Raw genomic sequence first — 27,521 nt, forward strand, 5'->3', positions numbered from 1 at the left:
TATAAACTGATATTTGAAAATTCCCTACGATTAGTTTGTCGTGATATGCTATCTAGTTAGGCAGCTCACTAGGTTTTGAGACACAGTCTCCAACTGCGCTTCACTTCAACATTAGCGCACTGTCAAACTGCACACAGTGACGCGAAACTGAGAACACGCAGCAACTTAAAGACAACTTTAGCAATGTAGTAATAAGAGAAAATTATTTCGTTTTTTGATATGATGCGATACGTGCTGCATGCTCGGGTCATTTGCTTCGCAACAGAGGCGGAGCGCCGACAACACTTGTCAGAGCGCGCTTGTCAATAAAGTTTTTTCGAAGAGTTCATAGTGTAGTGGACAAATGGGTAGCATTACAGATGGTAAGGGTTTTTTTGTTCAGCTGATTTCTTGCGCATATATAGGTTTGTTTGTAATATGGCATCGATCGTGTGATTTACAACATAGGTTCCTGACTTCATGTGTGTTGGTTTACATTTTAAGGGGTGAAACAGAACGAATGCAGGGACATTAGCTAGTTAGCCATGTGCTATGCTAGGCTATATTCTGTAAGCATAAAATCTAGGCTGCTAGTTTAAAATGCCCTATTTCTGTACAACAGTATATCGTTAATTGAGACCACGTGTAATTACATTTGAGAAGTGTGATTAGGAAAGTTGGTGTGAATGTTCAGTATCTGTTTACAAATGCTTCCCATACTGACAATTTATAAACCTTACATTAAATTGAGGTCTTTGTTATATGACTATATATATTTGACCGGCTCCGATTCAATTATTTTAATAGAAATTTGAATAAAGTCTCTTAGCCTAAAAACGTAAATTATTTTTTAATGTGCACTGTAGTATTCTCTGTTATGTATTTTTCATAGATGAGGTTATTCGCAAGCGTCTTCTCATTGATGGAGATGGAGCTGGAGATGATAGACGCATCAATGTGCTCATGAAGAGCTTCACCAAATGGTGTCAATCTAACTTGACACCAGAGGAAGGGTAATATAACACTAAATGACCCTGAGTGTTTGTGTTGAATATTTTGGACCAATTCATTAGGCTTCAGGACCCATATTCGTAGCAGTGCATTGAGATCACTCTATAATCTGTTCCTGCAGGTTAGCACAGTATCAAAGAATGTTGGGATCTTTGGCTCAGTGTGAATTCTCCATGGGAAAGACGTTACTTGTGTACAACATGAACCTGAAAGAAATGGACAATTATGAAGAAATCTATGGAGATATAGGTATGGTTGTTTTTAACGCTGTGTCAAAGTATTCTCATGACCATTTAAATGGTTGTTCGCAAAACATTGCAATATACTAAAATATGTTTCTTCCAATTTAGAGAAAAGTTTAACCTCAGCCCATGAAAAAATTGCAGAATGCAAAAAAGAAATCCTGAGAGCAAAAAGGATACGAAAAAATAGGCAAGGTAAGGCGACCTTTGGATGCAGTCTTTTTCCTGTCTTTATCAAAAAATTCACGAGTCTATATAATTAACTTTGTTTTTTGTAGAGTATGATGCTTTGGCCAGGGTTATCAAGCATCATCCAGACCGACATGAGACCTTAAAGTAAGTTTTCTAAAGAAACAAAACGGGTTTATTTATCAAGCTTGAATACCATCTGGTGTCTGAAATATCTAAAACGACGAATGCCAACTTCTTATAGAAAGGATACATGGCGAAGCTCACCATCTTTTGTATGATCTTTTTCTGTTTTTAGACAGCTTGAGGCTTTGGACAAAGAGCTTCAACAACTTTCAAAAATCAAAGAGAATGTGGAGGACAAGGTAAATATTTTTTAACCTTTTTAAAAATCATCTTTAAATTTAGCTTGTCACAAACCTAAATATTATTTTCCTCTTCTCTATTTTCAGTTGGAACTTCGTAAGAAACAGTTCCATGTTCTTCTCACCACAATTCAGGAACTTCAGCAAACTTTGGAAAGTAAGTCAAAAGACAAACACTAATGTTTTCTAGATAGCTTAATATCTTATAACAAATGTCATAACCCTTATAAACGCATGTCTTTATGCTATATCTAAACTTGTATGTGTACATTTCTCTAGATGATGAGAAGATGGAAAGTGATGATGCCCAAGACAGCCCAATGGAAAATGGAGACTAAGCATTTGGATTTTTCTACTTTAGTTTTTGGGAAGATGTGCTTTGTAAAAGCTTACAGCGTTCATTTTCTTTTGGTCATTAGTTTAATTAGTTATTTTAATGTTGATTTATCTTGTACAGTTTTACAAATGGCATAACTGAATTAAACATGTTATCAATGCTACCTGATATGTTTTTCCTTTTAATTGTTTGTATGGTTTAATTTCTTAAATGCAAATGTAAACCGCATGACATACACACTCTCAGCCAGCAGATGTCGCCGCTGTCATAAAGGTTACTCTCGATGTGACTGAAGCAGAGATCTACCTTCCTCCGTTATATGACCCTACCTATTTCCTAAATAACCTAAGGGTCCGGTCTACTTTGTAAATGTTGATGACAACAAAAAATGTAAGGATGCAAATTTAACAGAATAAATCACTATGGCCTGGTTTCAGACACAGGGTTTAGCTTAAGCCAGGACTAACCCTTAGTTAAATAAAGATAATTACGTTATTTACATTTAGTCATTTAGCAGACGCTTTTATCCAAAGCGACTTACAGATGAGGAAACATTGGAAGCAATAATAACAACATAGGCAACAAAATACATAAGTGCATCAAAACTAGTCCATTAAAGCCTAGCACGGTATACAAAGCTAAAAATAGTGAGGTTAGTATTTTTTTTTTTAAATAAGAAGAAAGGGTAAATAATTATGTTAAAATCAATCCGCGACATGTTGACAGAAGAGATGCGTTTTTATGTGTTTTATAAAGATGGCAACAGAGTCTGCTGATCTTGTAGCAGCAGGTAGATCATTACACCAATGTGGAACAGATCCAGAGAAGATACGGGAGATATACTTTTTTCCTTTTTGGGATGGTACCACTAGTCGTTGTTCATTTGCAGACCGCAGGGATCGGGCAAGAGCATAGGTCTGCAATAGCGAGTGGAGATACGATGGTGCAGACCCGGTGGTGGTCTTGTGGGCGAGAAGCATAGCTTTGAACTTTATGCGGGCGGCAACAGGGAGCCAGTGTAACCTGATGAAGAGCGGAGTTACATGCGCTCTCTTCGGTTCATTGAAGACCACTCTTGCCGCCGCATTCTGGATCATCTGGAGAGGTTTGATTGTGCAAGCAGGAAGTCCAGCCAGAAGCGCATTGCAATAATCTAGTTTGGACAAGACAAGAGCCTGGACTAGGACTTGCGTAGAGTGCTCTGATAGGAAAGGTCTAATTTTCCTTATGTTGTAGAGGATGAATCTACAGAACCGGGTGGTGCCTGAAGCCTACTGAATTCTCATTTTATAGTGTGGAATGACTTTTATCAACCAGGAAAACAATACTTGCATGTTTTATAATCTTGAGTGAGCAAAACAAATCTCCACCTTCTGGTTTATTCAACAAACATTTCCAACGTGCATCATATCTGTAAGGGATAATGCTGTTCTGAATGCATATGCGTAAGTGTTCCGCCATATCACATACATAATCCATTGGAGTCCCAGCAGTCAGCTAAACGACTTCTAAATGGGTCCCTGAGTTAAAATGTCTACGGCAGCTGAATTCCTACAGTAAATCAAGATCAGCTCTCAGGAAGACAGACGAGTGCCAGATGACTCAGAACTCCGAATGAATACATAAAGATGGAGAACTTTGTTTCTCTGTGTAAACAAAACTTTCCCTGCATACTTGACACCATTGTCATCACGGATGCCTTTGCTCAATGTTGTTCAGGGCCAGACAGACACAGAAATGTCACAAGGCAGAAAAACTGATTTTTATGCCCATTTCACAATGTGCCAGCATTGTCATGGATTTCACCTAAACAGAGGCCATTATATCATCTTGATGGACACACTGCATGGCGATTTATTTTCTGTATTTTCTTAAGGACCCAATAAAAGCTTTTTTTAAACAGTCAATTAAAATTGATTGAAAATACCTTGAGCTTTGTGGTAATTCCACTGTAACACAAGTAACATGTCAACTTCAATTAAAAAATAATTTACATTAAGTCATTAAGCAGGCTCTTTTATCTAAAGCGACTTACAGAGAGCGTTTAGGGAGCAATAAAGCGATATGTCATACAGGAGCAAAAATACAATAGGTGCTAATACCAAGTTACTAATATCAACAAAAGCCAGAACAATAGCTGTTTTCATTTGTCTCTCAAGTATTCACTTTTCATTCGTTTTTTAATGCATAAGCAACTACAAAATTGTTTATCAGATTTGTTATCACCGTTGAAACTGGAAAATGTTTCCTATACTTTCCTAACCATGCACTACCTACATGGTGTTTCATTTTTTAGCTTGTGGACTTCTTTCCAACACAGGGTAAATATCTTAAAAGCCATATTCAAATTTGCATGCTGAAACACCAAAAGAAAGAGTTACAGTTTTTGATCTATCTTGCACCTGTTTTTGAACTAAGAACTTTTAGATGTACAGCATCTGCTAAATGTAACTATTTTCAAATATTTCCATTTCTTTCTGCTTTAAGAAGTCTCCCCACCGGAAACTGCCAAGAGTTCTTCCTGTAAAACGTGGAAGTCACGCATGCATAGAGCCCATTCTCCATAAATGAAAGACATAGCTCCTCTCTCTAAAAGCGGCTCTAACATGCCGTGACATATCTTTCTATCGCTATGGTAACAGAACTCAGGTGTACATGAAAAGAAGTCAAACCAATGTGCTGTAACACAGGAACATTAGATCAGGACTAGGTCAGAATCGCCTGCTTCTGGAAATACTTGTTCACTAACAGTCTGATGAACTCATCACATTACACTATCATGTGATGATCCAGAGCATTGACAGACTATGTGTATCCACGAATAATTCGCATTTCTGAGCTTGGCATTTTTGCAACCATCTTTAGTGGTTCATGTCTTCACTAAAACAAAAATACATTTTGACTTGAAGCTTTTGAAAACCGTACAGTGGGTCTTAAAAATATTTGATACACTTGGGCCATATAAAACGTACAAAATATCAGAACAAGTGACATTTAATTTATAAGTGTGTCTATGTACAGTTTGTATGTATGATATATTAGTATTGTATAAAGTATTGTCAAACATGTCCATAAAACTACATCTGCAGCTCCTCTACCGTAATATATATCTATGTACTTTATACAGCGTCTATTGTGGACTTAAATTTAAAAACATGTAAAAATATTATGGTGTACGTGATGATTATTTTCAATTTGTGTGCTTATATAACAAAATACATGGATTTAGAGAAGTGCTAACAGGTTTTGCTTGCTGTCCATAATGGAGCTTTCAGCATGAAACTCCATAAATCACATGGGACACGGCCCAGTGTAAACTAGAGCAAAAACATTACATAACTTCTGTAAGCAAGGTTTTCTGGATAGTGCTGGAATATAGAGGGAATCTAGACATATCTTGTATATGTCTGATATACTAAACCAATTACTAAGTGTATTACCTATAATGACAGTCAGAACGTCATTGAATTCCACAGTATAAAAGCATATTGTTATTCAAACAGCTGATTTATTGTGGACAGATGATTGTGGTCAGCAGGAATTCAAGACAAGTTGTTTTTGTGATCGAAATCTTACAGACACTAAAAAAGTGGACTGTTGTCTGAATGTTCATACCGTGCACGTCTTCTGGAATAGAAGGTATTTCTTGTGTGCATTGTGATATTTAGTTACATTACAAACATTTCCCTATATTTAGACTGTGCAAATATCAGTGCTTTACATACATATACTGTAAATAAAAGAGAATAAAAGTCTGCTTGTCTGTCTAAATTTAAATACACGTAATCATTGATTATGAAGAAGCCAGGTCAGGTTTAGTCTAGAGGAATGCACAATATTTTATTGCCATTGCACAAAAGGCATTAAAGCATTCACACCCACTGACTGAAAATGCAAATATATTAAGACAAAAACCCGTTCACATTGAAATGCAACAACAGTCTGAAGAAGAATATAAACACGTTGTTTTCATTGGTCATTCATGGTCAACAGAGTCTCATGCACTGAGAAAACAAACAAAAGAGGAAGAATGCACAAGAGAGCAGGAAAATCATGTTCATAGTGTTTGTACTGTACGAGACTAATGTCTTGCATTGAAATCACCTTGTGGTCATTATTCAGGTCACAGAACAACAACATGTTAAGAATTAGAGCAATTCAATTATACATGCATTAATATCGCACAACTTCATGCAGTTTATCAGTTTAAACATCAGCATCATATAAACGTGGACCACAGATTGTCTTATAACACAATAGTACAAATACAACCACTGGCGTCACATTAACCCGGGGATAGAAATTCAGAAACTGACAAACCGTTATCAGAAAATATCTCGTAACATCTATAGAAACATGTGAAAGAAAACTTTAGTGTGAAGACACCCTAACTTGCATTGTTTCACATTTAACTTTGTTCAGTAAACACTGGTTTTCAGCTGTCAACACCACTTGGACAGAAATCATACAATGCACATGTAAATAACTCATCATTCTTGATGGTTTATCCCAAAATGAAAGTTCTGTCATTATTTACTCAGCTATTTTGAAGAATATTGGTATCCGAACAGTGGTACCCATTGGTCTTGTGTCAATGGGTACCGCCGTTGATCAGTTACCATCATTCTTCAAAATGTTTCTTTTTCTTTTGTGTTCTGCAGAACAAATAAAGTTACACAGGTTTGAAATAACACATGATAGCAGAATCAGAATATTTTATTTTTGGGTAAACTATCCCTTTGAAAACACTATTCTGGACAAGCAATAAGCTCCGTTTTGTTTAATCTGAAATAAATATGTCTATTAAATGAATCTTCTCTCTTTACCTTGTGCCCTGTGTTAAACTTTGCCCTCAGATTTCACTGTATGGGGGTTATTACACATCTGTGGCTGAGGGGGTTACTGACTTGTGTAGGAGATGGGACCACTCGTAGCATAATTTCCCACCTGCCTATACTCTGATTGTGCAAAGTCCCCTGTTCCTGTAAAGGCACCTCCAGGCTGATCAAAGGTTCCCTGCCTGTTGACCTGTTGGTTGAAGGCAGTGGCTCGTTTTTCTGAGGATGAAACAGGATACCGTGCGGTGGCTCCCTTGTGCCACCCTGTCTCTTTAAATACAAACCAGATATTTCCAGCCCACAGCACGAAGTTCAGATAGCCGAATACCTGTGAAATAATGAACAAGTTGTAAATGAAAGAGCAGCTACATAAATACAACTTCAATCTTATCTTACCACAGACGTATTCAGGCCAGACCACCTAGGTCCATACACTGAGCTGCACTTGTTGGCCTGCACCTTACAAGCCGACATGAGCAGGACCACCTCATCTGGATCCGTCGCTGCCTTCACATCTGACAGACCTTTGGCCCAGGCAGATGAGCTCACTAGCCACATGAATGAAAACACCACTGTCACAATGAAGTCCTGTGGAGCAAGAGATGAGAGTGTTTTTTGGTTTGGGCAGTGTAGATGTGTAAAAAGGTATTTTTGGTCAAATAATATAACCACAAAACTGGCATATAAAAAGTGCACACTTGACATGTACACTTAAAGACAAACTGAATGCATTATTTGTATATGCTGAAAGTATGATGATTGAAATGATTATCTCTTATAACTACTATAATTTGGGTGTTTTATTACAAGTAGCTTGTTTTTTATCAGCCTTCCCAATGGGGAATAGGGAACAGTATAAATGTGAATATATATTGGGTTTTTCAAATAACACAGGGGCTCACAATGAGAGGTCCACGGTTGTTCTCACGATACTTGTTCTGGAAAAAGATGTAGACCACAGTGGCCAGAAGCGAGTAGAGGAAGGCAAAGACAGCGATGGTGACAAAGAACTCAGCTGAGGAGGAGAAGTCTCCGATCAGATAAAGCCGCTCTTGTCTCCTGCCCTCACACGTCGGAACGTCAAATTCCACCCAGTTCAACCTGTTACATGAATTGCAGAAATGTCATACCTTTTATATAGTTTGCAGTTTCAGGTATTCTACTATGAGCTTCAAACTTTCAAACTGAGATTAAAGGGATAGTTCACACAAAAAATATATTTCATCATTTACTCACACACCTATCATTCCAAACTGTCATGACCTTCTTTTTTAAGTGGAGTACAGAAGTATTCTCTTTTCAATGATATACAGGGATGATGGACTATCAAGTCCAAAAACCATATATATAATACTATATGAAATCCTATCAAATGATCAAAATACTATAAAAATAAATGTTCAATAGGTCAAATCATAAGTAAATAAAAAGAATAAAAAACAAATTAATATATTATAATTTAATTTGTTATATTTGATTAATAAATTCAAATTAAAACAATAGTAGAAAATAGATTTCTTTGACATTTAATACCACAAATAGCAGAGGTGGCTCACAGCTGTAATAAGAGACAGCACAAAACACAGCCAAACCACTACGCTCTATTGTATGCTGCCGTCAAATGACATTTCATCAAATATAACTGCAACATATTAGGTTCCTGTCATACAGTTACATCTATTTCTACCTTGTCCTCCTTTGATAACTACATACTTGAAGCTCATCTCTAGTGAATAAGGCCGGAGACCTGAGGGCTACTTCAAAGCATCACACAAGTGTGGACATCTTGTGTGTGTGCTTGACCTTTCAGGGCATGAAGCCATCAAAACAGCCTGTTACTGCAACTCAAAGGACATTATGTTTCAGGACTCCAAAGACATTCTGTCTGTCAAAACGAATACATTTGAATATAATATAATGATTCGTAATCAATTTAATCTGAGAATGATAGTCCTGGTTTAAACTAATACTCCATTGGCTTTACTTTAAATTGATTATGTATGATGTCATGTAACTGTGCAATGGATACATATGGGACAATTTAAACAGACTTACCTGAACGGGTAGGCAAAGGTGATGCCGATACTGAGGTTGCTGTCTGTCTTGTTGACACAGTCCACACTAACCCTCAGTTGCCCAGAGTAACCTCCACATGTTGCAAATGCAAAGATGGCAAAAAGCTGAGAGAAATACAGCAAATATGTTTTTATTCATCATAATGATTGTATAATTGTATTACAATATTGATATCATTTAAAAAAGCAAAGGTTTGTCACATAGATTATATACTGTAGTATGGCAGTCTTAAACTGCGGTCACACTTGACTTTTCGCTCTATTGACTTCCATCATACGCATGTGAATGCGACAGACCGGAAATGCAAGGCCGTTTGAAGATATTTCGCGGTGTAGCAGAGTTCAAGTTTGGTGAACTCTGACCTGCGAATTCGCGTCACGTGAGTGCGTGAGACCAATAGAAGATCCAAATGTCACAGCGTGACCTCTCGGAACAGAAATGTAAAAGATGGAGGAATTACTCACAAAGAATAATTGCAATTCATTTTAGAATTATATAGGCTACAGTGTCGATATAAAATAGAGCATGTATATTCTGTTATGCTGAATTTGGCATATTGTGTTTAAAATAAATTCTAAATCTAGATTTTTAATAGTCTTTTGCTCTTATTGTAAACTGTTTGTCAGTGTATCAGTCTGAAACATGTTACTGCTACTGTGTCATAAGACACATTTTCACAAAATTAGACTTCTGAACACATCCAGATTCAACACATAAGGCCTGTTTCACTCATCAGTAGTGCGCACCTTTGCTTAGTTGCCATATTCGCATGTGCAAGGCCTCGGAACATTAGTGAACTTAAACCTTAAAGGCATATCTGGTAGAAGACTATTTAGGTGTTCCTATAGCTCAATTTATAGAGTATTATGTAATGCAAAAGTTGTGGGTTCGATCCCAGATAACACATACCAATTAAAAAGTGTACTTTGGATGCACTATTTTTCGCTTTGAATAAAAGGATCTGTCAATGCATAAATAAAATGTAAACTGGCCTAACCAGGTGTTTTGTGGTAAAGCAACAAGTGAGCCAATTTCTTTGTGTTTTTTTAGTCAAATTTATGAATCCTACAAATGTTAATGGTATGGTAGAGCATGCAGCATTTTGGACACAGGTTAGCATTTCAAACCAAAGATACCTGCAATGGTTAATAACCAAAATATCACCATGGTAACATAAAGATGATTTATCACTCTCTAGCACTCTATTCCACTACAAAATATCTTGCTTTTAAATTCACTTTCCCAAACCTCAAACAGCTCACGGAGGCATCGGTCTGTGTAGGTCTAGGGAATCAGATTATCTTGTGCTAAAGTACTTTGCAAGATACACCGGAAGCCAAATCCCCTTTTTACACAGATATATTCATTGATCTCGAGTAATGATTCATTAATAAGCTAACAAAAATAGAAATCTCACTCATTCAGATTCACAAATGATTCAGTATGGTAGGAGAACAGTGCTAGCAGCTAAAAGGTCTCTGGCACACGAATACGATCATGAAGGAGTGGTACATGCTTCTGTTTTAGCATGAACGTCATTATCTTTTGCTGTACAGATGTGCTATCATTGTCCAAAATCGCTTTGTGAATTCAGCCCTTTTGGATATAAAACTGACATCATTTTTATAACTGATTAGAAAACAATTTAAACATGAGGGTGACAATCTCAGATTTCAGACACATCAGCTGTTATATTTATCAGCTGACAGCAAAGAAAATCTGAAGAAGTGGCAGCTCAGTATCACAAAAGGAAAAATAACTGATGAGAGATATGGAGTGGCACCGTAACATCCGTTAAAATCTGCACGAAAGACTGAGACAGAAAGCATGTTCTCTATTAAAGACAAAGCACAAAATCTTACATCTTAAAACGTCTGCCACAAAATATTATTGAAAGTGTAAGTCAAACTGTTCAACAGCTACTGTCAATACCACCTGATGGCTTTTATTAGATATATAGAGATTCTAAAACTAGGACTTACCGGTGCAAAAATGACCATACACATTTAAAAGCAAGAGATGTCCAGCTTCAGAACACAAGTGATAGTCTTGAGGTCATTTAGAAGCTCCTCAGAAAAGCAGCCTGTGCTCAGTAGTCTAGCTTCTCGACAGGATGGTGAAAAAGGAACTGTAAGCTCAGGAGAGTGAGATAGGAGAGGGCTGGTGCTTCTGTGCAGGTCTCTTTGCATAACCCTGCGCTCCGAGCACATACAGAGACTTCCTACAGGAACTAAAAATCACTTCAGAGTGATGTCACGTGTCAAACAATATTTTGTAATCCCACAGGGTACAAAAATGCAGGAAGAATGTGTCCGTCAGGTATCATACAGACATCTTAAAACCTGTGTGGTATCATCTTTAGTCTTTTACAGGTATTGAAAACAATCACATTGGTTTAAACCTCCCTGTTGGACAATGAAACCCTTGATATTTTTTCAATTGCTACATCGAAGGGATAGTTTACTCGAAATTTCTCCAAATATCTTCATTTGTGCTTTACAAAGGACAGAGAGTCATATAGGTTTGAACAGCATGAGGGAGAGTAAATGCTTGGGTCCTTTTGTAAGAAACCCCATTAAGTTAGGAAAACCCTTAATCATTATTGTTACAGTATTGTCAGTATTTTTTTTGGAGGGGGACTATCACTCATCCAACATGCAGCTCAAAGATACAGCGGGAGCAGACAGTTTGTAGTCTTTCTGGAAGTCCCCACAAAGTAAATGGATACCCTTTAAAAAAAATGTGTGTTCACTATTACTGCTGATTAATTTGAAAACATGTTCTTTATTTTGAAAAAATGGTTTGTATTATAAATAATACATTAGAATTGGAGGATAAGGTGTAAAGGTAAAGATTCACTTCTCTACTATTAATTGTAATGTTTATATATATATATATATATATATATATATATATATATAATATTTATATATACATATACAACTAATTTTATTAAAGGTGGTAGTTGATCTGAAAAGTTTGAGCACCACTACTCTACTGTAACAAAATGAAGGGTTAGAATTACTAAAATGATTCTCATGATCTTATCTTGCTTAAATGCTAAACAACAATATGATTTTGCCAACTTATTATTGTATTTATTTACAAACAAACATTTTACTAAAGAAAGCATGTCATATTCGATATGGTGTTAATAAAGTTTTCTTAATATGGTGATTTAAAATGGATGACAAGTATTTTTTGTCACAACATAATGCACAATTATATTTGTTACTCAGTTTACAGTTATTTAAAAAAAACGACGAAAATGTATCTGCTTAATATTTATACTGCAGTAGTATAATTTTGTCTATGATATGAAGGTATCATGAGGTGACATGGAGAGACAGAATGAATTGTTAATGTCATGTAGAGCCTATTTCAGATTTGGAAATGTCAGTCTTGCCATTATAAGACAGCGTTGGCCTGTCATTATGGTAAAACAATAATGCTTTCACGGGGCCTACCACAAAAAGCTTGCTCAAATATCAGCCTGAGAAACATGGAAGGCTACGACGCTTAACAATGTAGCTTATGTCTGGTCTCTATGAAAATACGATTTAAGGCCACATGATGTTCATTTGAGAAAATCTCAACAAATCATTATTGGTGCTGCATTTCACACATAGAAAAGATTTTTACTCCTTGCATAATCTAAACAAGGAATGCTTGACCTGTAAAATAAATGTTGCACTGTTTTGCTGACACTACAGAAAAAAGACTTCTAAATGAGTATTCCTGTTTTCAATGATATTTTATATCAAAAGATCAGGGATCATTTTGAATAGATTATTTATTTAATTAAAACTAAACTAATTCTGTCATTAGACTCTCTACATCCAGTCCAAAAAGTTTGTATTATGACCACAGACTTCATTTATTCATTCACCATAGATACCCAGGAAGGCAATCTGTGTTGACACAATCAAATGAAAGCAGGTCTGACAACAGTGGAAGCACACTCGGCTTCAGACGAATCTAACGGACAGGTTGGAAAAACCCATGGGACAACAGGTGTTGTACGACGGCTCAAGAGTGAGTGGGAAGGATGGAGACCCATATGTGGATATCACCTGTTGAGTGGGTAATGAGGAAAGGCCTGCTCGTCTTTCCCTACAAGAATATTCCCACCTGCACTGTCCAACAGAGCGATGAGACAACTTTAAACTGTGTCAGACAGAAACTGTGTCACGTTACCAGAGTGTAAAAATCCCAGGCTCAAGAGAAGACCTCACTTGATTTAGAAAATAAAAAAGTTTAAAGTGATAGTTCACCCAAATATGATCATCATTTACTCACATTCATCATTTACTCTTCAGCACCCATTCACTTGCATTGATTTTGTGTCCATTCAATAGAATAGGTTACCAATTTTCTTCTTTTGTGTTTCGCAGAAGAAAGTGAGTCATACAGGTTAAATACCACAAGAGGGGGAGTAAATGATGACATCATTTATATTTTGGGCTGAATTATCCCTTTAAAGAAACAGAAGAACGTTAAAAGTACGTTTAAGAGTGATAAGGTATTATTATTGAGGTTCTAAAACCTTTTGAGGAACTTGTGCAGGACGTGGGAGGATAATAGTCCCGATTCCAACGAAATATATGGAGATGTGGAGATTAATGGACGTTCTTGTCCTTAATGCAATGTCTATATATAATCTTTTTGGTAGTATATTTCTTTAATGTCACCATTAGTAATGTTTGTATGTTGTTATTAAAGCTTTGTTATAGAAAATACACACGAGAGGATAACAAATCTCAGATCAGATGGTTGTCTGAGCAAAATGTAATGCTATTAAATGCACCTCCCAAAGTAATGCGCATCTCAAAGACACCAAACCAGAGAACTGCTCCCGCATTTTCGACTGATGTGTCTATCGTTCAACAAAACATGAGTTGAAAAAGATCCAGGGCTGCTAAACAACATCATACAGTGCCTCAACTTATATGCAAAATAACAGACATCCTCACACATTCTCAAAAAACAACAAGATAAACGCTTAACATGATAATTCATATCATTGACATAATACTGCTGAGATACAGTAATGAAATTCATCCTGGAGACTTCATTCTACTTTGGATACATAGTCATTGCTGTTGTAAGTTAAATAAAAGTGTACTGTTAGTCACTAAAAAGCACCTGCTAGCTCTTTGATGTGAGATACAGATATATGACAGAGCTGTACTGTAGTGTTGTTTTATTAGCCATCAGGCACATAAGAGTTCAGTACAGTGCTGTATGCCATTAACAGACTGCACTTAATGAATTCTCCCTCTTTTACTCACACTTTCTTGTCATTACAAACACCTGACTTTATGTGTGAGAAATATTTTGATGTGGCATTAACTGTATAGATTCTCATTTGTCACACTGGCTCAAGACATTCTATTTATCTCCTGGTAAGACCAGTGCCACTGTTTTCTTCATAAAAATGTACTGTGGCAGCTATACTATGCAGTTATTGTCATAAATGTTGCACACATATGAATATAACCTCATTTTCATGTAGAATTCCTGCTGTATCCAACCTCAGGAGTGACAAAGTCATCCAACGGTAATGTGAAAGACTGTCAGCATGCCAAGACACATGAAAACTGATAAAAACTCGAGGTTATCACATCATAAATCATTGTTCCTAAAAACGCGTACAAATTGCTTTTTTTGCTTAAAAATGAACTTGTTTTCTTTGCAGTATCTGAGGTCTGAATAAATCTGAGCATCCTTGTCATTTTCACTTTGTTCTCGAATTTTCACTTTCTGCAAATAGAAACAATATTTTTATTTGGGAGAAAAAGTATTATTAATTCACAGAATAAAACATAAACAATAAATATGAAATTTAGAAAAAAACTTAAAATAAAAAAAAAGTGTGCAAAAGTGCGTGCATGAATTAAAAATATCAGTTCTGTGCTTATCTTTGTTCATAATGGACTATGCAAAAGTTACAATACAAATATTCATTATCTATTGTAGAGTTTTTGTTGACTTAATTTGTTAGAATTTCTGTTAAAATTAAATAGATTTTTGTATCTTGTGGCTAAATCTACCCTTATAAAAATGGTAAAATAACATTTATTTGTAATTAAATTTAAATGTTTTCATACACTTAATGTGTAGCCTACATTTGTTATCTATTTTTGTAATATGACATTTTTAATGCATTATAAAAATATGCAAAATTCCGTAAAATTTACGAATACAGTTTTTTACAATGTTGGTAGAAATGAGGGGGAAAGTGCTCAGAGTAACAGTGTCAGTAAATTCAAATTACGGTTTCATTTTATACCTCACACGTCCACAAGTAGTGGATGTTAAACAGTGATTCTCTATTCTATACACTGGAAGCACTGCGGTAAAATGTAAAGAAAAGGTGCTTAGTGCTTTTGAAAACCTCAGAAAATGCAGCACTCATATATCACAGTTGAATGCATCAGATACAGGAACAGTCCAGTCGAACCTTGCTTGAAATGAATTTCTCCTGTATTGAGTTACAGATGAAGCTATTTATTTAAACCCAGTGGTCTTAGCCTTAGAGACTCTGGGAATCCATTTTCTCATTTATGTGAATCTGTAGACCAAAGCAGATGAGAGCACAGCAGAAGTGAACTCGCATTGACATCACATTGATGGACATCAGAGAACGTCTAACCCATTTTGAATGGGGCGTACTACATTGACCGCAGTCCTATGGGGGTCACTGCAACAGGCTACGGCTCTGTGTCTTTCTGGTTTAAAACGGTACATTTAAATTAGATGTACGGACAAGACTCTAGTCTAGAAATGCTGAGGTGTGTTTTGAGACAGGTGAATATTTCTATAACCCAAGGAGTGATGATTTGAAACCATCCTCTGCTTCCAGCTAACACTAGAGGCTATGGACTGCTCAGAGAAAAATTGCACAATCAGTCCCGATTTAAAGGTCTAATGGGATCACATATCTGTCCTCATTGTGGTGCAAGCAATAGGCAATTTGTGGTTAAGGCATGGTGTACATGATCATTGCATTTCTCACTTACTAAAACTATGGCCACCTCATGAAGTGGCAAATATTTGGGATTTAAAGGGGTACCAATTTACCCTAAATTGAATTCAACATTAGGGTCACGTTTTGTGTGGTACATTTTCTGATATCACAATGTTCTTTCATAATTACTTTGTGGTACTTTTGTGTATTTTGGGGGAATCAACCGCTGTGGGTCTCTAAGACCAGTGTTATACTGATAATGTATTTTCTTTCAGCTCAGGAGAGGACCTCAGCTCAAATGAATCTCTCTGCTGCCCTCCACTGTTTCAATTAGGGGACATAATATTTATTGAACATCCAACAGTGACACACACGCCGCATGTTCTATTTAAAATTAAATGAATATAATGTTAGATTTCAAGGGAATCATTTCCACAGTAAACTAATATTTTCTGAACAGGTTTATAATAATAAACAGGTAATAGTACCATCATAACAAAAAGCTAACATACTGTAACACACCTAATCATAATATCATAATCTAGGAAACATGTTGCATGACAGACCAACATGAGTACTGTCATTGTGTACAGTTTGCCAGTTTGGAATGGACTGTATATTAATGGGTACTACTATAATGGTTATGTAAGTTGATGAATTAACTTACTGCGGAAATTAAATATGATGTGCCATCCAGTGGCAGCACTATGATGAGCATAAAGTGTGTGAAAGAAATACATTATGAATATTATGAAAACCAAGGTAAAACAATTACTGTGCGGCAATCATTTCGCAAGGATTGTTTAAATTATTTATATGAATGTATGCATTTATGCTTTATTTTCATCTATGTTTTTATATTTATTTTTATTTGTTAATAAGTTGAATCCGGAGTTAAATTGACAAGTTATTTATTTATTAATATTTGATACATTTATTGAAAGTCAATAAGTAATTGGGTTAATTTATCTTTTAGCAAATAATAGTTTTTTTGTTAAGTCGCCATTTAGTTTGTTTGTTTAGCACTAACACTAAAACACTATTTATGACATAAAGAAAAATTCAACACACACAAACACCCCCCACATATAGGGGAATTTTGTATTGTTATTCATTTAAATAATTTATGTTATTACAAATATTTATTTGAAGATATATATAAAGAAAGCAAAAGTACTTTTGGAAAATATATATTCACATTTCAGTATAGCTTTTTTACATGGGGCAGATTACCAGGCTGATATGTTGAAAATTTATAACAATCACAATAATACTCACTACATTTCTACAATAGCAACAGTATCATAACCATTTGTTTGTATGCCTTTATACAGGTCAGATTAAGTCCAACATGACCAAAACATTCAAGTTGGTGTGTCACTACAATAATGCTTCAAACTGTTCATATTTAAGCCACATCGTCTTGCTCATCTATCTCACCCCAGTAAAAACACGTGTTCCATTGTAATTTAGCTTATTTTGGGTGTTTTGCATAACAGTGCAAACCAGTGGAGCTCAAAGTAAACAGCGTACATCACTGCACTAGATACACTCTTTCACATGAATAGCCACACGCTTGCCCAAACAAACACACACAACCCCAATTACTTTGCTTGCTTCAAGCATGGCGAGAAGCTTTGGAGACGAACCCCCTCTCCACACACCCAATACAGCTGCGTTCTCTTCTCAAGCCCCCTATTCTTACACACACACTCTGTCTCTCTCGCTCACACACACACACACACACACATACAGACACACACACACACACTGGTGTGGCTACGAGCGGGTGAGTGTTATGATGCCGCGGCTTGTTTATCATTTTTCTCAGCTGTGTTCTGCAGGGCAAGAATGAAAATCGCAGAGAGGAGAAGATTACACCAACACACCCAAACAGAGTCACTGAGTCACATTCACACTCACACAGCTTGATTCAGAGCGAGGGGGAGCAAACAGAATCAAATAAATTAAGGAAACTGCAGGGTAAAAAGTAACGGATGAATCTAGTGTATAAAGTAATGAAAATCACAGAACAACCCTGGACAAAGTGATTTTGCTAAAGTTCATTTTTGTACTACAAGTGTTGGAAACATTCAATTTCACAATCAGCAGATTGAAGAACAGTTTCTACCTGCAGGCCGTTAGAGCCCTTAAAGGGATAGTTCACCCAAAAATCTAAATTCTGTCAACATTTATTCTACCTCATGTCATTCAAATACTGTTTTCTTTTGTGGAACACAAAACATTTTGAGAAATGTCTTGTTGGTTTTGTGTTCATACAATGGAATTCAACGAAGTCCAATGTTGTTTGGTCTGCAACATTGAAAAATCTTTGAAATGTCTTCTTTTGTGTTCTGCACAAGAGAGAAAGTCATCAAGATTTAGAACAACATGAGGGTGATTAAATTATGTAATCATTTTTTTATTTTTGTTTGAATCCCTTCACTCTCTCACTTGCCATCTCTCTGAAACTTAACTAAAGTTGCTATTGGCAGAAGACTGCATGACAGGAGAAGTAACATTAACTTGCTTTGTGTACTCTTTAAAATGACCCTTTTAGTTTTCTCAGATGAGCACACAGATCATAATGCACCTGCGTCACATCAGGGCATCCACTCAACATCTGGCTATGAGCGAACACCCACAATACATGTTCGCTACTGAGGACCCTCAAGCGTTATGCATATATTAACCTCTCCGCTTTCAGTCTGTTTAGAACACTTCAAAATCGCTCCCATTCTGGAAGTGTGTCTGGAAGGTAACGAAATGCTATCAAATGCAAGTACACAGGCAGAACTAATAAATGTGTCGTGCCCTTTCCATCCCCCATCCCCTGTATTAATCCAAAGCTTCATTTAAATTATTCCCAGTATGAGGGGAGGGTAAAAATATATTGCGTTCTTTACGTGCATGAAAGAATAAGTCACTGCTTGCAATCTAATTTCTCCTTACCCATCAGACTGTGGTAACAACAGTGATAGTTTGGAAAATCTGTCATTATTTACTCATCCTCTTGTCATTTCAAACCTTTATGACTTTCTTCTGCAGAACACAGAAGAAGATATTTTGTGGAATGTTGTAAACTGGTCCCCACTCACTTGCATTGGTTTTGTGTCCATACAATAGAAGCAAATGGGGGCCAGTGCTGTTCTGCAGAAGAAAGAAAGTCATAAAAGTTTGAAATGGGTGAGTAAAGGATGACATCATTTAGATTTTTGGGTGAACTATCACTTTAAGTCCGTTTTGAAAAATCGGTGTCCAGCTATATAGCGACCAGTCTGTGGCTTTCTGAAGGCTACTCCTAGTTGTTCTTTCAAACTAAAGTACTGTTTTATAAGAAAATCTATGCAAAATGAAGACGGCAATCATCCTTGAATAGTCTCCAAGTTCATTATCTTTCTGTACAAGGCATTCAGGCCTACAACAGCCAGTGTGCATTCGGGCAGCCTTTGTATGCTTCACTGGTCATAAGTAGGCATAAGATATCATTTTATTTTTAAAACACTGTCCTCCCCTTCTTTTCTTCAGTTGCTTTCTCCCTATGGAGTTTCCATGGCTACATGGTCACATGACTTTCTGAAGCCCCTCCCTTTGCCCTGAGGTGACTGTCACAGCGGTTAGTCAGACTCGGCCACCCGATCGAGATGCGATTCGACTGTATATTTGAGCATGTGTACTTGTGTGTGTGTTTATATGTAGGTTGGGGCATATGTGTTAAAACTGCAGGCTTTTGCTTGTTTTGGCACATAAAATCATCTAAAGAGTTCAAACACAGTGCAACAACCGACACAAAAAACTAGTAGCAATCATCAACTAATGTTAAGGTAAAAATAACAGATTCTTGATTTTAAAATGTATACATTAATCCAAATTATTTGGTGTAAATATACTCTTTTTGATTCATGATTCTTTGTATTTCACCGGACAGTAAGTCGGAAGATAGTGTTGTAATGTGATGTAATTTAGTTTGGCTCTCCCGTCTTGACTGTGTTGTCAATTATTCGCGGGACAAAAAGATGGGTCATGAAACCGTGTGCACAAGCATCACATTGGAAAAATATGAAGAGACAGCCAACCCTTCACAGAGGAATTTCTGCACATCTGCGCACAGGCAGCCAAAACACATCTGCCTATACAGTCAGTCAGACTGTCCTCTGTAAAATTATATTTCAACCAACCTTTACTCTGTGTGTCCTAAATCAGCTTGTATGACCTCAGTTTAATTCACTCAACATTTTAATTCATATCATCCCATCAGAACATGGTTTAACACGCTTAGTGAGAAGGGGTCAGAGGTGATGTGAATTATCTTTCTCAAGGTTTCTAAGACTAAAAACGACCTTTAGATGTAGTGCAAAACACTACATTAATGTTTTATAAATGGGTAGTTGACGTGTCCTATAAGCATGGGTCCTGTGGTGTGACAGCAAACATTTAAAAAAAAGCTTTTAATAATATATTATTTTACTGATATTTATAATACATCTTCATTTTTCATTTTTGCTATATCACATCATAGGAAAGATGTGTGGATTATGTTTTTTTATATATATTACATACATTTATATATTTGTGTATAGATACATATAAAGCTATAAGGCGCTCAAATGCATAATGGTACATTTTGCATATTTAATTCAAGGCCACTGGTCTCATTGTGTCATTTAATTTCAAGAGCCCAATAATTGGCTAATTATTACCGTTCTCTTAACGGATCTTAAGAGAAGAAGAGGGAGGAAAAGAGAGAAATGGAGACTTAACAAACACAGAAACAAGAGAAGGGCTGTACAAGAATCAAAGAAACAAAATGTGTAATTTGGCAGAGAGGAAACTACAGGGGCAGAGACAAGCCAAAGACCTACAGAGAGAGATAGAGGGAGAGAGAAAAGCCTCTGTGTGACCGAAAGTGATTAAGACTGCATGTTTCTCCGGTGATAAGCTTCTCGTTTTTGCAGAGGACTCTTCAAATGGAGAGCTGGGAGATAAATTTCCTCAGGAGAAGATGCATGGCTTTCCTCCTATTCCTCAGCATTCAATTGCAATAATAATCCAAAATGGCTTTGCCATTTACGCCTGCTCCACATTTGCATAGATTAGAGCAATTTGTGCTTGTTGTTTGGAGTCGCTTATTTTTCACTGGCTTATAGATTCTGAAAATGGAAAAGGGGTCTCGAAGAGCACTTGACCTTTTGACTTTGTGCATTTCGTTTTTTTATAAGACACAGATGTCTTCTGGGAAACAATGGTTTTACTTGGCAGTGAAAATTATTACTACTTTTAAAAAAACATCCACTGTTTATGCAATTATCCCACCAAACCTCTACTCAGTTTTATTCTATTTTCAATCATATACATGAAATGTAAACATTTTATCTGAAAGCCAATCTGTACAGAACATATGAATCTTGACATTGGGGAGTCAAGCAGCTTGTTTTAACTTAATAGTTGGTGACTCATGCTGTACAGTACAGTTAAGTACAGTGCAACAACTTGAACGATTTCAAGTACTCTCCACAAATGTCTTTACATGTGTCAATGACATCATTTTATATGAAAAATGGTTTCCTGAATGCTTTGCTCTCTGGGAATCTTTCGGTGTAAAAAAGAGTGACTGAATGTACGGTTATTTACTATTTGATAGCAGAAAGAATACAAACAGTCAATCAATATGCTTCACTTGAAATCTACTCAATATTACAATTTATAAAACAGCCTGCTCAGCCAATCCCAATCAAGGACCAGAACTGAGTTGTAAGCTGTTATAAAATACCCCGATTTATAACGGGTGACCGCACTACATAGTCTAAATAACATTTTATTTACTTTATTTTATGAAGAATCTATACATATGGGATAATCGTTTTATTGAATAACAGTTTTATAAAAGCAATAACCCCTGCGAAACAGTTGGTTACAGTGCATTTTATAACAGCTAGGGGGTTTAGGCGTTCTGCTTTGCGTCGTGCCACAACACCCTTAGCTGTTATAAAATGCACTGTAACCCACTGCTTCGCAGGGCTTATTGCTTTAACAAGATGTAGCTGTAAAGCCTCAGGACAGAAAAGATTTACAGACCACCACGTTAGACAGAAGCAGGACATGTTTTTGTCCTGCGACTCATCAACTAGATTATGTCAGAGTGCTACTGTGACATCAAGTAGAAGTCAAACACAAACGCTCCATAAACTCTTAACTGTTTAGCTAGACATTGAATTAGTTTCATCATTGAGGGGGTAAATTCACATCATTCACATTTTTTCTTTAAACATCATAATTATTGAGTCTTTGTCACCATTACACAGGTCTCTTACTGACAAAGTCTGTTGCTACTTCACAGGTTTCAATGATCCCTATACAGAAAAGGGTGTTCCATAGACTCGCACACTTCTTATCTTCCATTGCATTGTTTCCACTGCAGCAATGTAAGTAGTGTGAAGAACAATTATCGGACCAACTGTACAGTTACAATAGTTATGTGTTTATTTCCCAATTTTTTTAAACAGAATCATTTTAACCCAAACCACACTCCTTTACAGCAGGGGACAATGGGGAGGAAATCATCTTACTACAATGGTCTTGTATCAAATACACCATGTGCAGTTAACTACATAGCTCAGGCGTCAGTAATTTAATAGCCTAATTATAATTTACGTATATACACAGCTGCTTGTGTATAACAGTAAAAAGTCAGTAAGATCAAAATCCGAAAGTCACTGGTGCATTATGTAAACGAGCTCCTGGGTCCATACATTTTGCGCGATCATAAAATCTGCATCTAAAATGACATTTACTTCTGATGCATCATTAGAACGTTTAATAAAAATGACACACTTAACCAAATCTTAAATACGCACTAATTGCTTTAACGTATATAAATGCGCAAAGAGTATAATAGGCTATGACTGAGACACATACAATTATTCAAAACGCACGAGAGATTAGGCTATAAAGATCACATTCTCACACTGGACCAAGTTTATTGAGACAAATGAGAGAAGTAAAGAAAGAGAGACAGAGAACTGTAAAACTCGTGCTTTGCGCACACTTACCCATTCCAAAAGACGGATAAATCCCAACGGTAATTTAAGCACTTGAAATGTCCCGAGTGACACGATCTATAAATATATAAATAAATGTGATCAAGAACGCCATTTATTAGAGTTTGACTGTTTTGCAACAGCCTGTAAATGGACAACATCTCTCGTCAGTGCGGTTTGATATTGTTAATTGCACAATGAGAACTAATTCTTACCTGGTTAGCAGTTTCCATTTTTGAGCGACATGCGCTGGTAAGTAGAGTAGGTCAAGACCAAAACAACGCTGGATGAGTGATGTGCCACTGTCTCGGGCACGCAAGAGTGCGGGATCGGCTGTGATCGCCCCTCCATACGGAAAGTGCCGAGCGACTTCGTAATAAATCGTCCCTTCACTATTGAGGCAGCGGTTAGCCTTCGGCATCAATCGCTAATTCGAACGAAAAGAGCCGAGAATTGTCGGAAATAAGAGACGCTCTGGAGCTCCATGGAGACAGTTTCGCATGATATTGAACCTAATTGCAATTTTCTTTTTGGCACTTTAATTGTTTTGATTTGGAAGGAAGGGTCTATTTTGTCTTATAGCAAAAACAATCTTTTCATGGGGGCTGCATCACTGACCACATCACACAGCCAGGTGTCCGCACTCATCACACCCCGTGACTCTCTTTGGCTAAGACAGCAGAGAGCACCTGCAGGACAAACAGAGGGAAGGCTGCTTTGGTATATCGGAATAACAACCCTGCATATCACTCACACACAAAATTGTGTGTGTTAGACAAAATATAATTATTCAATTTAATATAGGCCTATATGTCAAAGGTGAACAGTAAACAAACATGTTCAGTATTCTTACAGGCAAATTTTCAAATTAAGCATGCATATATTTCTTACTAAGTTTGACAAATAATTTAATTTGATTATATTAGGTTCTTTTGGCAATCGCTTTATTGTCTTCCTGTAAGTCACTTTGAATAAAAACATCTGCTAAATACCCAAATTAAAAAGGATCTGCCAAAATAAGTAACTCAAAGTGAACATGATTCCATCATCTACAACTCTTATTGTTTTTACAAATAAGACTTTCTATTTATGCTAATTATGTAACAAATTTACTTTCCTGTATCCCAGTGGTTAGAGCATGGCGCTAGCAACATCAATATCATGGGTTCGAGGGATTGCACATACTCAGAAACAAATGTATAATATAATGTAATGCAAGTGCATAAATGTCTGCCAAATGCATTAATGTCAATGTAAACCAATTTAGAGATGTTTTTAGTAGCCGCTAAAAGGTGGCAGTTGGATGGTTGTCACACAAACCAACAAAGGAAAGCTACTAACAAAAAAAACTTAATTGAACATTATTTTTGAATGTGGCTGCTCAGTATGGATGTAATCTCCAGCAGTATTCAATTTTCTCTAATTGTACTTTTAATAGATGTTGATGTTAATTTCAGTGCTCCTGTAGCTCGGTTGGCTGGTAGAACATGATGCTGCCGGTAATGCCACGATCATTAAATGGATTCCCAGGGAACATGCCAACAGATCACATATATACTTTACATATTCGGGTAAAAGCACCTGCCTTAAAGACAACCATTAATTTACTAACAACAGCATACATTGCAATCATTTGAAGCACCTCTATAGTGACATGCACATTGCGTTATGCAATACCACTTTATTACACTGCCATACAGCCTCAAGTTCAGCAGAATGAAATCTGAATGTGTGGTGGCACCATGCTACTCGTCAGTCCTAATTTCTGTAACTGGGAAGAGGCCCGATGTAGCCTGACTGGCATCTGGAGAGATCTCTGCACAATAGAACAGACACAAGCCCTGGGAATGTACATGCCTGATTGAGCGACCTGGGGAACGTTCAACACCATTCTATTTCACACTGCTGTGTGTTTGCCAAGGATTTATGGCAGTGACAGCCAAGACAGTCATTTAACCTGCATTGAGAGTCTGAAAGGCAGAGCACAGCTTTCAGAACAATTACAAAATGGCTGGATCACATCCTCCAGTTGCGCCAGCAGTTGCCATGTTGAATAAGCTTAAAACTTCCACTGTAAAACTTGTTCAGTATGCATGCAGATGAAATGCACCTGATGGTTTTCACCTTTTGCTGTAGTTTTAATAGTTCATATATTGCTGTGGTTGTGTATAGATGCAAATACACTGTAAAAAATGTATGATCGTGTTAGAATAAATGTTGGCATAAGATATATATATTTAAATGATTATTTGCCATGAAAAGTAATAAAGTAAAAAAAAAAGTGTCCAAAATGGAGAAATCTCTCATCATTTACCCGCCCTCTAGTCACCTTTATGACTTTATTTTGGACAACACTAAAAAATATTTTGAAGAATGTTGGAAACAAAAAAAACAATACCCATTGACTTGTGTTGGTGTGTTGTCTATACAAGAGGGTTCTAATGGTTTTTGGTTACTAACATTCTTCAAAATATCTTCTTTTGTGCAATGCAGATAAAAGTAAGTCACAAGGGTTTTAATTGACAAGATGGTATGTAAATGATGACAGAATTTTCATTTTTAAGTCCCCATGAACTAGAAGTTGCGACCATTTTACCATTACCGAGTGAAAGGGAATTTCGAATTATAAAAATAGTGGGCCTGGCTTTAGACTGAAGGTACGTTCCAAATCGCGCACTTAAGTACTTTTACCATTTTGTATAAATAGTGTAGTTCGTTCACATTCAAAATCCCCAAAGAAGAAGTGCACTTCCCGGAATCCCAGATGACGCACTTTCAACCGAAAATATGATGTGTGGAACTCTGGACAATTCGTAGATTTACATTTATGTAATTTACTGGAAACCATTTGTTCAAAGATACATGATCATTAAACATTAACAAGTCTTTATCTTTACAGAAAAAAAACGAAAAAATAACAGCAAAGCATTCTGGGAACCGAAATTTGAAAAAAGACCGAGAAAGTTTTATGTGGATTTCTGGTTCACAGAATACTTTGCAAGAGGCTGTTATTTTATCATTTAAAGATAATGGAACGATAAAGACATGTTAATGTTTAATATGAATTTATCTTTGAACAAACTGCCAATAGATTAGATAAATATAAATCTAATGCAACTTACTGGCAAATAGCTGCATAACTACAGCAAAACGTTTTCAGTGTATAGGCTACCTATCGGCTGTTAAAACAGTAGCTACATTATATATAGTTATTTTTTATGTTTTATTATTGCTTAAAACAATATACAGATAATAACAGTAAAAACAGAACAAAAACAGACAAGAATAAACAAAAAACAAATCACAAAGGGGAATCATAGAACTTAAAAAGGGCCTTTCTGTTCTCAGACAACTTAATTGAAAAGAGGTATTTTTCAAGTTCTTTCAAAAATATGAAAAAAAGAGGTAAAACGTAAAATCTATTCCCAAAGGAACAAAGCACGGAAAATAAGCGAGGACAAATAAATTATAAGTCTCCTCAGAGCAAATAAATCTTCTGTTTACTTTTGATAGCTACTTATTGTCTTGACTTTCAGTACATTTAAACTGAGAGTGAACTAGGCTACTTTGTAGTGCTTGAGATGTCTTAACTGCAGCGTGGAAGCCTGTGGCTGTTTTTGAATGAGCACTTTCTCTTCTGAATTTCAGATTTTTTTGACAAGCATCTATATAAACGCTGCTGGTGCAAATGTACTGTCAATGTTCATTTCAGACCCATCTTCACACCAGGATGCCAAACCAATTAGCACGCTTTTACGACAAAGGAAAGTAAAATACGCTTGAACGTAAAGACAAAAAAGTGAGAATTGGAATTGTGCGGGGTAAATGCACCATGTTTTATCCTGCACCACTAATCTGGTGGAAATAATCAGGATTAACGTGAGCAGTGCGAGGCTAAAGTGAGCACAGACGCAGACATTTTGTCGTGAAAACACAAGAAAGTGTTGACAAAACGTGTATATGCTCTCCTACCTGTAAGTCGCTTTGGTTAAATGCGTCTGCCAAATGAATTAATATAATATGCGGTATGTATATCTACACAATGCCCGTCGTCTATCGTGATTGAATATCTAAAGGATATTTGCAAACAATCGCGCAGATGACATTTAAGCAATTGCAAATGTCAGAGAGGTGTGACACAATCATACCGAGTTCTTGCGTTACGTCCGCCCTCACCCTGTTATCAGTGGTCAGCAGACCATTTTGGAGGGCATCCGGAACATTTGAATCCATGACAACACGCTTAGTAAACCTGTTGCTAAGCAACTAATCCAATGAGCGCAAAGCGGCCTATGAGCAGCGACAATGTTAGCTAATTAGCAAATGCTTTGAAGATGCTTTCTTATGTCACATTTGCTCTTTGATTTGATGTCAAATACTTCTGACTGGCATCAAGCAATCCTTGATTTATTACCGTAGCCAAGTGACTGAACTGTGTTGAATTAGCTTGCATTTTGCTAAGCATCACTTGTTTGCA

The 27,521-nt window shown here is 36.5% G+C and overlaps 2 protein-coding genes across 4 annotated transcripts; one reads left to right on the top strand and one right to left on the bottom strand.

Moving 5' to 3' along the window:
* The first annotated feature begins 129 nt into the window (after positions 1 to 129).
* Positions 130 to 2,583, top strand: thoc7 (THO complex 7). Its single transcript, XM_079482852.1, has 8 exons — positions 130 to 362; positions 872 to 992; positions 1,112 to 1,239; positions 1,341 to 1,427; positions 1,511 to 1,568; positions 1,720 to 1,786; positions 1,874 to 1,943; positions 2,066 to 2,583. The coding sequence occupies exons 1-8, from the start codon at positions 344 to 346 to the stop codon at positions 2,122 to 2,124; spliced, it is 609 nt and encodes a 202-aa protein (XP_079338978.1). The 5' UTR covers positions 130 to 343; the 3' UTR covers positions 2,125 to 2,583.
* Positions 2,584 to 5,613: 3,030 nt separating this feature from the next.
* On the bottom strand, positions 5,614 to 27,308 carry synpra (synaptoporin a). 3 transcript variants are annotated; one of them, XM_079483731.1, is made up of 7 exons: positions 27,193 to 27,308; positions 23,260 to 23,733; positions 23,057 to 23,122; positions 9,017 to 9,141; positions 7,864 to 8,062; positions 7,358 to 7,549; positions 5,614 to 7,289 (listed from the first exon to the last, which is right to left on the bottom strand). In XM_079483731.1, the coding sequence occupies exons 2-7, from the start codon at positions 23,275 to 23,277 to the stop codon at positions 7,023 to 7,025; spliced, it is 867 nt and encodes a 288-aa protein (XP_079339857.1). In that variant the 5' UTR covers positions 23,278 to 23,733; positions 27,193 to 27,308; the 3' UTR covers positions 5,614 to 7,022. The 3 variants fall into 3 exon arrangements, with proteins under 3 accessions (XP_079339857.1, XP_079339856.1, XP_079339858.1); XM_079483730.1 differs by having other exon boundaries at positions 27,017 to 27,222; XM_079483732.1 differs by lacking the exons at positions 23,057 to 23,122; positions 23,260 to 23,733; positions 27,193 to 27,308 and adding an exon at positions 11,020 to 11,226 and having other exon boundaries at positions 5,620 to 7,289.
* Positions 27,309 to 27,521: the final 213 nt, after the last annotated feature.

The sequence above is a fragment of the Barbatula barbatula genome, assembly GCF_947034865.1.
Source record: "Barbatula barbatula genome assembly, chromosome: 20".
NCBI classification, from domain to species: Eukaryota; Metazoa; Chordata; class Actinopteri; order Cypriniformes; family Nemacheilidae; genus Barbatula; species Barbatula barbatula.